The sequence below is a fragment of the Balaenoptera ricei genome, chromosome 5, assembly GCF_028023285.1.
Source record: "Balaenoptera ricei isolate mBalRic1 chromosome 5, mBalRic1.hap2, whole genome shotgun sequence".
NCBI lineage: Eukaryota > Metazoa > Chordata > Mammalia > Artiodactyla > Balaenopteridae > Balaenoptera > Balaenoptera ricei.
In genome coordinates this window covers 15,267,765-15,280,417 of record NC_082643.1, presented here as the reverse complement: position 1 = coordinate 15,280,417, position 12,653 = coordinate 15,267,765, and the positions used below count along the sequence as shown (strand labels likewise).

The 12,653-nt window shown below is 37.9% G+C and overlaps 1 protein-coding gene across 14 annotated transcripts in view; it reads right to left on the bottom strand.

The window, feature by feature from the left end:
- BMPR1B (bone morphogenetic protein receptor type 1B) overlaps window positions 1–12,653 on the bottom strand; it is a 458,884-nt gene that overhangs the window by 30,278 nt on the left and 415,953 nt on the right. For 13 of the 14 annotated variants that reach the window (XM_059922439.1, XM_059922437.1, XM_059922445.1 and 10 more), the window contains 2 exons: window positions 11,301–11,403; window positions 10,665–10,767 (listed from right to left, as the gene is read on the bottom strand). In XM_059922439.1, coding sequence (XP_059778422.1) covers window positions 10,665–10,767; window positions 11,301–11,403 — 206 coding nt within the window. The remainder of the gene's footprint in view (window positions 1–10,664; window positions 10,768–11,300; window positions 11,404–12,653) is intronic. The other variant, XM_059922448.1, reaches the window with a different exon arrangement.

Genomic DNA, 12,653 nt, shown 5'->3' with positions numbered 1-12,653 from the left:
TTACTGTGTGCTCCTTTTAAAGAACAAATTATTAAACAGTATTCACGCTGTTTTAACTCCAGTTCCTGACAAATAAGATTTATAATACTACGGCATGATTTTTCAAACGTTGTAAAAATAAGAATGACCTGGAGAGCTTTATACAGATGCATATTTACTGACTTCAACCCCAGAGATTTTTATTCAAAGTATATTTTTTCTTTTTTACAGCCATCCCAGGTGATTTATATGCCGGTAGTCTCTGGAATGTATTTTGAGAAAACTGACTGAAAACCTGGTGCACTTACCTAGTAATAGAACTAGCACCATTCTTATTAAGGGTACCATACATCCTTGGGAGAGTAATTACTGCTATTTAATTTTAAAAGGTATTGTAATTTATGACTTTGGTTACCTACAAACAAGATGTTCTCCAACTGTGCTGTATACTTTTAATGGTATGGCTACCTAAACATTTTGGCTGGGGACCTTACCCCACTAAACATAAATTTCTTTTTTTCATTCAAAAGTATTATACGTTCCCTGAAGAAAAACTGAAAAGCACCAGCTAACTAAAATAAAATAAATAAAACTGCCACCACCTCACTATTTACAAAATTACTGCTAACATTTTAGTGTATGCCTTTTCAATGAACAAAAAAAGTCCATGAACAAAAGAGTTCACAAAAAGCCATTGTATACACCCATGCCCATAGCTGTATTATTCACAACAGCTAAAACATGGAAGAAACCCAAGTGTCCACTGACATATGAATGAATAAGCAAAATGTGGTATATACATAAGACATGGTTTAGCCTTAAAAGGAAAGAGATTCTGACATATATTACAACGTGAATGAACCTTAAGGACATTGCGCTAAGTGAAATAAGCCAGTCACAAAAAGACAAACACTCCACTTATATGAGATACTTAGAGAAGTCAAAATGATAAAGACAAAAAGAAGAATGGTAGTTGCCAGGGGCTGGGGGGAGGAGGGATGGGGGAAGTTAATATTTAATGGGTAAGAGTTTCAGTTCTACAAGATGAACAGAGCTATAGAGATGGATGGTGGTTATGGTTGTATAACATTATAAACATATTTAATATCACTGAACTGTACACTTGAAAGTGATTAAGATGGTAAACTTTATGTTATGTATATTTCACCACAAATAAAAAATTTGGGAAAAAAATCATTAGAATTGCCTTGTAACTAGATTGTTTTCACTTATAATATTGTAAACATTTTCCAAAACAATCAAAAATTTTCTACAAAATGAGTTTCAAAGATTACAGAGTACATATACAGACATATCCTAATTAGAAAGTCAGTCTTCTGATGATGTATATTTAGGAGATTGCAAAGATTTTGCTACAATACATCTTTGCTGTGATACATAAAATTCTGTGATGAACATTCTTACACATACATCATTGCACATGTCAATGATTATTTTCTTAATCTAGATTTGAAGTAGAATTATTAGTTTGAAGGATATATATTTTAAGGTTTTTCATACATGTTGTCAAAGTACCCTTTAAAAAAGATTACAAGTTTCTTTTTTACCATCAGTGTGAACATATGTCTTAATTATTTTGAAATAATCTCAGTCTTACAGAAAACCTGTAAGGATAAAGTACTCCAATATGCCCTTTAGCGAGTTTTCATTTTAAAAGTTTTACCATATTTACTTTATAATTCTCTTGCTCTCTCAGTATGTATGTGTGTGCCTATCTCCCTCTCTCTATATATAAAGATATGTATATGTACATGTTTGTATTCATATTTATTTATTTATATGTATGCATTATACTCTGTGGATCATCTGAAGTTACAGACATAATGTCTCCACCCATAAACACTTCAGAGTGAACTTCCTAAGAAAAAGGACACTGTCCTACCAAATGGTAATGCAACTACCAAAATCAGGAAAGTAACACGAACATATGAAATGAAAATAAATCTTACTTTGAAATATATCAGAGAAAGTTTGGATTATTTATTATAAAATAAAATCCACAGATTTTTATACTAATTTCTCATCCAAATCTTATGATGGTTAATGTTATGATTTACTCATCAGTCTAAAATATATGTTTAATAATTATTTATGATCTACACTACCTGTAAAATATTAATGGAAGTAGTCTGTCTGCATCTGAAAAGACTAAATGAGAGACCATTTTTTAAAAAGCAGTTTTATATTAAATTCAGAAACACTGCCAGTTGAGCAGAGAAAGAGTTCAGGACCGTTATCTACTAGAGTACACGTTCAAAGAGCCATTCAGACTTTAACAACAACAGGAATCATATATAATTACCACATGCGTTGTCCAAGAAGTGTTGCTTAGGAAATCTTGAAAATAATTTGTAAGCTCTTAAAATTACGCGGGCGGAGATTTTACACAATGAATTTTCTTAGTAAAATTTCCCTCCATACCTCCCCCCGCTCCTTTGGGTTATACGCAAAGTCAACAATAACCCAAAATGAGCACAATACCTCCGCCAGTGAGAGAGCAATTGACAACGTTTGTACACATGCATGTATACAAATACCATGGTGCAAATAATGTTGCTGCAAACAGCTTAAAATCTATTTCCAATTTTAAGGATCACAAAAGCAAAAAGCCTGATTTTGCAGAAAATCAAAGAGAACGCTGGATACTCTATCAAAACTAGAGTAACTAACTACATATGCACAACATATTTTCAGTATACGAATTCAGAATACTTTTTCATTCAAGTGATATAATTTTACTAAAAACTGTCAGCCTCATCGACTTTCACTTTTCCACGTAAATGCAGAACACTCTGTGAACCATAAGAACGGTGTATTTATCACTCATCATATTAGATTTCTGATTTATGAGAGCAATGAGGCCAGAAAGAATCTAAGGGATTTTTTCCTTGCCATCAAGCACTTTTTTTAAAGGCTAGCATTACCTTCCCACTTTCCTTTTCTTTGCCCCAATAAACCTATCCTCTACTGCCTCCTTGTCTTTTGTCATAAATAGTGAGCCTTATCAATATGCCTTTTGTTTCTGTTGGTCGTGCCTGTCATGTTTTAATCTGCCATTACCTGTGCTCAGAGCATTAACAATGTAAACATTCAAGTCACCGCCAGAGTCTTGGAAAGCGAACACTTGCAGATACATATCAGGAAAAGAACAGAGCCCACAGTTCTTTCTAGGCCAGCAGATTTCTACCTGGCTGTCACTCCAACTGCTCAGGGAAGTAGAATGGAGAACTCTCTAGGGACGTCTGGTTCACTCTGAGAGGCAAGTAAGAATCACCAATGGTTTCCTAACAAATCAGCATTCTGTCATTACTTGTCTCCTCTCTGATAATTAACTGGTTTGCAACTGCTTAAAATGCCAGGACTGTTTCTATAAGGCTAGAAGATAGCTCATAATTGCAGTAAGAAATAAAAAACCATATTGCTAGAAAGAATCTTGGAAAGCCGATGGCCCAAAGGCATCTTTATATGTGCTCTCAATGTTATAATCACAGATAAATTGGAGACTTCTTTCTATTAATAGAGCACAAAGTGCCTGAAAAGCATATTCTTGTCAGAGGATTTTAGTCAACAAACAATACTGTAAACTAATTTACCTTCATCATATATTGGGATGTCATCTTACAGTAACATCTAGAAATAAATTCACTATAAGAACAAAGACATAATATTCTAGTTATTTTCCTGCAGAAAAAGATTTAGCATTATATTTTCTGGTAACAAAGGAAGTTAAGACAGAATTGTTATATCCAGATTACTGTGTTCAGTGAGAAAGAAAAAGTCTAATTATTTATAAGTTTCTTTCACCTATCCCAAATATAAAGTTGACCAGAATTTCCAAAATAGTTAGAAGCTGCACATTTCCAGAAATGTTAGAGCTATTCCCTGGCAAGGAATTCAGCTCAGACTCATGTACCGGTTTATACTGCCACAAGCATAATATATGTGTCAGAAGGAAAATTCTGCAACTGACCTTTGCATTCTAGATGCTATCATATATGCAACCTATCTGTGTTACAGACAATAAGGGAGACTGTTTCACTGATTAAATACCTGTTACCTATTGAGTTTAATTTGTAATTGGCAATACCCGAAGCTAAGCAATAGCATTTTTAAACAAATCTGTGAACCGCTCAGAATATATTTTTTAGTTGAGTAAGAAAAGAAATAATAAGGTAAAGTTTAGCTTTGGAAATCCTGTATTATAATTTTACTTAAACTACATTGAAATTACCCTATTTCAAAACAGAAACAGTTGTTTCTGATACATTTTCCATGAAGTATACATGTAGCGTGTATTAGTAATTCCCATATTTAAACACACAAACTATACCTATTCCAAAAAATTATATGAACTTTATTTGCTCTTGTAAAAGCCAAATTTGAGGATCCCATTTAATAAAGCAAGGGCTTCTGTTCATTTCAACACCAGTCTTTCACTTCTTTAAGTGCTCATTTGAAAAAAAAAATTAAACAAAAATAAGTAATAATAAGTAATTTGGGAGGAGGAAAGAAACCTCATCAAATTCTCTTGCCTACACACCATTTCAACAGAACATTTAACTCACAATATCTTGGTCAAACCATGTGATGCTGGAACCGTACATCACCCCTCCCAGCATCTCGGTGCCCCTTCATCACTAATTCTGCAGGCAGGAAGCCAGACACCAGGGCACCACGACTTCTCCCTACAAGCCTCTCCATCAAAACAGACATGTCTCCCTCCTCTTTGCACCAGCTGCAGTGTGACTGGGCTTCCCGAATCATATTTTACTGTTTATAATGAAGGTGCTGCATTTGATCTAATTACTTTTCGTATTTCTTCCTTCAGGAGAAAGAATATTGTCCCAGGGTATTCTGCTTTGCTGGTGCTGAAATGGAATAAGCAAAGCAAAAGGAAAACTAATATTCATAAAAGAATTTCTGCTGCTTTCTGGTCACCCTTCATCATCTTTTTTGACACAGAAGATGACAAATAAAATTTCAAGGACCTAAATATACATTGATAAATATTTATTGGATGTGATTCTGTATCTCTAATTTCCTGCTAAATGCATCTAAGTTGGGGGAAAAAAAAAAAAAGTGACAAAACTCTGGATCGGTAGAAAAGGTTTTCTTGCTTATTTTTTAATAAGACAATTTATTTGTGGGTATTTACCCCTACGCTTAGTGCTTCTCTGATGTCTAATAACAGAACCTCACCTAAGCCTGTTATTATCTAGCAGCTAGTAATACAGATGTTTTGAGATAAGGTTAATTATTTAACTTTTTTAGAAAAGCGATTATTAAGAAAAAAGAACAACAAAACAATGGTGAGCTGGATTTTTTAACCCTCTCAACTTTTAATAATACAGTGTCTGCTTTATACTAGTTTGACACATAGGTTTATAGGAAGTCTACTATAATAATATGTAGCAATCTATCAGGCAACGCCTAGCCCGGGGGTCTCAAAGTGTGGTCTCTGGACCAACATCATCTGCATCACCTGGAAACTCCTTAGAAAGGCAAATTATTGGGGTCCACTCAGATCTACTGAATCAGAAACTCTGGGTGGGGGCCAGTAATCCGTGTTTTAATAAGCCCCCCAGGTGATTCTGATGCACCTAAGTTTGAAAACCACTAGCCTAGTATTAATACATAAGTGGGCCTTAATAGATGATAAATTAGAAGGAAGAGGAGGAGAGAGGAGGAGGGGAGAGTGAGTGTGTGTGCAAGAGAGGGAGCAACCCTCTAACACCATAGTCTAAGAATGGAGAAAATGCTAATTGTGCAAAGCAAACATTAATAAACAGAAGGCTTCAGAGTAATCATCTTGTTTATTGATTATTTTGTGACATGGCTAACCACTACTTAGAGTTTTCTAACTCTTAGATACATAAAAGCTTTTTTCTTTTTTTGAGAATGTCATTTAAGGCTTTTTATAGACGATTCAGGGAGATGCGGTCAGAGGCCGATTTCCCATCTCCAGTACTTACTTTAGCCGTGTAACCTTCACACAGTACCTGATCTCACTATTCCTTAGCTGCACGTCTGAGAAACTGGGGTGATGCTAAAGGTGCTTTCCCCACTGAGCTGTTATGAGGGTTAAATGAGTCAGTTTATGTGAAGTACTTAGAAAAGAGCCACAGTAAGTAAGCACTCCATTCACATTAGCAAATATCACAGTTACCTAGGCTCTGAGCTTTAGAGGGTCCTGCTCTGGCTCCCTACAACTGGGCCCCTTCCCACTGAGCAGTGGGTCTGCAGAACACAGGCAATGTGTCCACCCAGAATTTGTCCCATCCTGCTCTCCATTTAAAACACTGGCCATTGTCCCAAAGTCTGGAATTCTACCTAAATGGCCCCAGGCCTGTGTCTGGAAACTGTGAGGCCCCCTGTCTCCCTGAGGGTGGACCAAGGAGCTGGTGTACTTACCCAAAGGCCTGAGGGGTCACCAAGCAGTGGCCAAGGGGTGTCTGGGGCAAGACATGCGGGCAGAGCGTAAACCAGAGGGCTGGGGTGTTGTAGTGTGGGTGCCTGATGTTAAGCTTCTGTTTCAAAGACGTCCATCTCAAATAAACACACTGCCAGCTGTACGGCACAACTGCTAGTAAAACAACTCGGTAAGGAAGCAGGTCACCCCGTCCGTGAGGTTCCCTGGATAACTGACCGCTTGAATAATTCTGTTTTTCCCTTCCTGTGCCCTAATTCCCACTCTTATGTTTTGTTTTTTTGTTTTTTTTTTTAAATTTATTTATTTTATTTTTTATATTTATTTTTGGCTGTGTTGGGTCTTCGTTTCTGTGCGAGGGCTTTCTCTAGTTGCGGCGAGCGGGGGCCACTCTTCATCGCGGTGCGCAGGCCTCTCACTATCGCGGCCTCTCTTCTTGCAGGGCACGGGCTCTAGGCACATGAGATTCAGTACTTCCAGCATGCGGGCTCAGTAGTTGTGGCTCGTGGGCTCTAGAGCGCAGGCTCAGTAGTTGTGGCTCACGTGCCTAGTTGCTCCGCGGCATGTGGGATCCTCCCAGACCAGGGCTCGAACCCGTGTCCCCTGCATTTGCAGGCAGACTCTCAACCACTGCGCCACCAGGGAAGCCCCCCACTCTTATGTTTTAAACTTGCCAATATTTTTGTAACCATGTATGGTGACAAATGTTAGCTAGACTTACTGTGGTGATGATTTTTGCAACATATACAAATATCAAGTTATACACCCGAAACTAATATAATGTTATATGTCAATTATAACCCAACTTTCAAAATGAATTAATTTGCCAATAAAGAGAGAAACTGTGAAACCCTAGGCACCCCACCTTTGACCCCAGTAAAGGGAGAACCCCAGGTCCCCACCCCCCCATACCTGTGACCTTGCTGTGTGGCCCTCAGGTGTGCTGTGTACCCTCTGGTTCTTGCAAATAATACATCTTTTCTTTCAGATTTCTCTGACAGTGGCTGCGGAGGTGCATTTTAGATAATAAGAACCACACGGGTCAGTCTAGCCACAACATTAGCTCCAGTAGAGAAATGCCTGTGGGGGCTGCCACAGTGGTATGGACCCAGGTAAGTGATTCAGACTTTCCTAGCCGACAGTGTCACTGTCAACAGGCTGAGACAGACACAAAACAGGTGTCCAGCTGCGTGCATGAGAGACCCCTCCCGGTGCCAGACAGAACCAAGAACGGGGCGCCCCATCACTCCCACTGCCACACTGGAAGGAATAAGTCTAAGTAGTTCAAGCATTCTAAACGCCAAGCTGGTGTTCCCCATCACTATGAAAATATTCTTGTTAAGTCTGGTTAACAGAAAGTATTTTACTTACCAGTCTTCTACATTGGTTTATGAGTTTTAAATAATTAGGTAAATGGTATGTGGACTTCCATTTATACCATTGCCCCGGCTCCACAAAAGTTAGGGTTGGTCGTATAAGTATAAAAACAACAGCTAAAGTTAAAAATATCAAAATAAGATGGTTCCATGTCTCTTTAACATCTGTGTTCTTTATTTTGGGTTTTAAACCAAAACATAAATATACGTATCTCCAATATGACTATATAAAGACATATATCCAATATGGCTGCAACGCAAATGTTTCCGACCAACGCATTACTGATAGTCAGTAAACATGTAGAGTCCACTTCCAATAAAAATGCTGCCCGTGTGTATATGGTAGAGGCAAAAACAAGAAAGGCAGCAGCTCTATGGTATATTTGTGTAAGAAAGACCAGCGCTCCCAGACCACAGCCTGCAGTGACTTTTACTGGACCCCAAAATGACTGTGCCAAAATGGTGAGGTGGAATCTGCAGGGACCTCACCCAGGGACCCTTAGAGTTCAAAATGGTAAACCCTACAGCCACTGAACTCCCCCCGAGTCTGTCACCTTGTATAAGCCTCAACATAATCCACCAGCCACCCTAACATCCTCTTCCTCTTACTGCCCTGACCAAGGACTTGTCTTCCCAGTACCATTGCCCTTCTTTTCAAAGCCTTTTCACTGAGTTCTCTAGAGACTTACTCTGCTTTTAAAAGTGCCTTAAAAAAAAATAAATAAATAAAAATTTTAAAAAAATTTAAAAAAAGTGCCTAGCACTCAACCTCGTCAGGGAACCCTCCCCTGCCTGCCTGGTCCTAAGTAGGATCTGGCTCCATCTACAGGACAGTACGTGCACTGCAGCGTTTGAGTCAGTTTTCCTAAACCCTACCGCTACTGCTAGGACGCATCTCTTCCACTTACAGGTAATAAAAACACCTTCTCCTTGAGCGAAGCGATTCTGGCACATCTACCTTCATTTCCAGCACTCCTCACCCACCTCCCGCCCCCCACTCCCAAACACATCAGTGTTGTCTACAGATGCTATTCAAAATGTTGTCTACGGATCACCTACTTTTTGCAACTGATTCACAAGGCAATAACTACAAAAAACTGAAAGTAAGCATTTAGAATTTTACAGCAACCTGACATCAGTGGAACTGTGTTTGAACAAGGGGCTGTCGAACTCACGTGCTGAGACACAGTGGCACTAGCTGTATCCACGTATAGGTCTTTTTCTACCCAAAGTGTTGTCCAAACTTTAATGTGCATGTAAATCACTTGGGGAATCTCATTAAAAATGCAGGCTTAGGAGTCTGGGGTGGGGCCTGAGAGTCTGCATTTCTCATGAGCTCCAAGCGATGCTAATCCTGCTGATTCACAGGCCCACTTTGAACTGTGAGGCTTCAGACAACTGAATTAGGGGACTTTCTCCAACCAGCCATGCTGCTTCCTATGCTTGTATTTTGCAAATCTTTCTCAAATCTTACAAACTAAACCTCTGCACTTACTAGATTGCCTCTGTTTAGAGTCACAGGCTCTGTTTAGAGTCACAGGCTACTCACAGGCTCTGTGCAACCTTGGGAAAGTTAATTAACCTCTCTGTGCTGCAATTTCCTCACCTTTAAGTGGGGAATAATAAGCCTAAGTGCCCCACAGGACCCTTGTGAGGCTCAAATGGGTTAATTAATGTAACAGTTATTAGCATAATTCTGGCTTATGTTAGCCATTTTAAAGTTTTTTATTCCTGCCTTATCCACTTGGCAAACTTCTGTTCCTCCTTAAAGTCTGCTCAAGTATCAGTTCTATGAAGCTATTCTGACATCCTCCCACACCAAAGTGAGCCACTCACTCTTTTGTGTCCTTAATACACTTTATAATCTAACTCTACTGAGATTTTCCTGCCTGAGTATAATTTAATTATTTCCATGTTTCTCTCTCATGACGTAGTGTGCATGTGTTGAGAGCAAGAATTTTCTTCATCCATTTCTGTTATCCATAACACCTAGCATGTTGACTGGCAAAATTAAAATCCGTGAATTTTTGATGTGAATTATTATGAATCAATCTTACAGAGTTTTCTAGGCTATAGTTTGAACAAATGTTATAAAATATTATCATCAAAACCCAGAAATGTCACTGTATTTTGTTGGGAAGATTTTCTCTCTCAAGAAATAAAAATCAATCATGACAAATCATTTTAAGCTACTTATATAAGACTTAGGACTCTCTGACAATTACAAATCATTTAATTTATGGTGAGAACAAGAAGAAAGGAAACATGGGAGCTGCTTTTAACCAGGAGTCTTTGGGGATGCAGTATGTGTCTTTTTAAATAAGCAACACTAAATGTATAGTCCTAGAATTAAACTTTCTAGATATTTTCTCCATTTTACCAATACATATGAATTGACTAAAAAGTGGTTACTCCAGCGTAAATAAAAGGAAATGCCATCCAGCAGATAATCTGAATTAGTCCTTTAAAAGGTCCTTATTTTTAAAACGAATGTAGCCAAATAGCAGTTGTTGAGTGAAATGCAACTTCTGAATAACATTTAGGGGTAAACGTAAAACACTATCCTCCCTCCTCTATCCTCCTGAAACCCACTCCAAGCTCTAGACACCATAGTATTCTGAAGGAAATGAGGACAGGTTAAAGAAGTAAGCGTCTTAAGAGTGAAGGCACATGCAACTATTTTGCTGAGAACTCCTTGCACATGTCTTTGAATGACCATTTCATTATGTCATCTTGCCTCAGTCCTCTGCCCCAGTAGTGGAAAATGGTACAGGTAGATGCATTTAGAAAAGAGAATAATTCAAGTTTTCATTTTCTTTATGTCTAAAGCTTTTCCAGCCTGGAAGCCTTCCTCTTCTTACCTCTGTTTTTTAGTGGAGGCAGTGTAGGGTGTAGATCTTTATTACATTCATTCCGTTCTGTGCAGCATTCAATTGATCTTCTTTGATGAGGAATGGGAGTGTCCTAAAATTGAACCCAAATAGCTATTAATAGGTTTCCCCTAAATTTCAAAGTCATATCATCCAAAACTAGTACATTAACACTATTTAAAGAAGTCACTTAAAATTCTGATAGTTTTATTCAAACATGGTGAAACTGATGTATTGTATTAGGTAATTTCTTTCAAATCATCATGTATTATCTTACTGCAACTTTTGCATTTCAACAAAATTACTACTCTATTTGTAATAACCAACATGTGTAGCATAAACTGAGGAAGAAGGTTTGGCTTAATGCAATTAACCAAACTGGAATTTGAGCAAGATGATCTAATGAGTCACTAAACCAGAAGTTACCAGCAAAAATAAAATGAATATTTGATTTCTAAATGAAGGGAGAATTGACCCAATGCGACTTTTCAAATTATTTTCCAAATTACTGAAAACAAGATAGTAAAAAACAAAAACAAAAACAATTGTTATATCTTGTTTGAAATTTGGCTGTTTGAAATCTAGCCAATGAAAGGTTACAGAGTAGAATCAAATTATCTTCCTTACCCGACACTGAAAATCTGAGCCTTCTAATCCTAGACATCCAGAAGTGACCACAGGCATCCCAGAATCATCTTCTTCTATCATTGTGAAACAATATCCATCTGTGCTGAAGACCAAACAGGCAAAGTAAGTGTGTGTGTGTGTGTGTGTGTGTGTGTGTGTGTGTGTGTGTGTGTCTCTACGGTAAAAGGAAATGAAGATGTTTATCACTTGTTTCATTACAAACAAGAAGAAAGTCAATTACCATTACAGGTCACTATCTGTTTAAAGAATCCCCAAACTTCCTTTTATGAAAGTTGACTTAATTATCATAAAATATTTAGTAATATCTCCTCTGTCCAGAAACTTGCAAGAAAGAAGGATCCAAAATTTCCATATAACGTATAAATTACTACCCATATATACTAGATGCTAAACACTTATTTTGGTCCTTCACAGGTATCACTTTCAGAAATCCACTCTAAGAAGGAGGTAGTACTATGCTTACTTTCTATATGAGGAAACTGAGGCTCAGAGACCTTGAGTAATTCTCAAAGGCTGTACAGCTAGTGAGAGGCACAGCAGGGGTTTGAACCTGTGCAGGTGAACATTTATGCTGGTTCTACTTGCTCTGAGGTAGTGAAATAAATTTCTCTCTTACTAAGGCACACAGACTAAGGAGAGGTAGGAGTTGGGATCAGCACAGCCTAAGTGAAGTGAGTAAGATTCTGCCATGTGGTACCCTCTGCTTCCGGGCAGGCATATGAAAACATCAGGCTTTGTGGTTGTCTTATTTGGGTGTGGGGTAAGGATGGACAACAGAAAGAAGGGTTTTTAAACAAGATCATGGAAGCCAAAGAAACAATACTTTTCTTTTCTGTCTGGTTTTCTACATTGAAAAGAACTTTCACTTATTCTATCTCATTTAATCCTCTCAACAACGAGAAGTGATATTATTTCTATTTTACAAATGGTAAATTAAATTTATGAGAGTCTAATAAGCTTGTACAAGGTCACAAAACAAAACAGTTACAGAATCAAGCCTTGAATCAAGGACTTCTTGCTTCATTTCCACAGGGATTAAAAATGAAAAACAAGGACTATTATATATAGAACTATTTATAAACAGACACTACCGTCTTCACAAGCTCGGGTGATAAACGCCCGTAGACTCCCAATATAAGTCATAAACCACTACTGCACATCTAAGAAATAAAGTACTAAAGGATATATCCATCTTTCTCTCATATATATGCAGCTCAGCACCCAACACAGATGTGACAACATAGTCCTAAAAGGTCATGGGAAGAAAGCTCTGAGCATGGTGTTGGCCGTGATTTGTGTGCTGGTCTATTCTGTGTTAGTGGTAGCGGCATT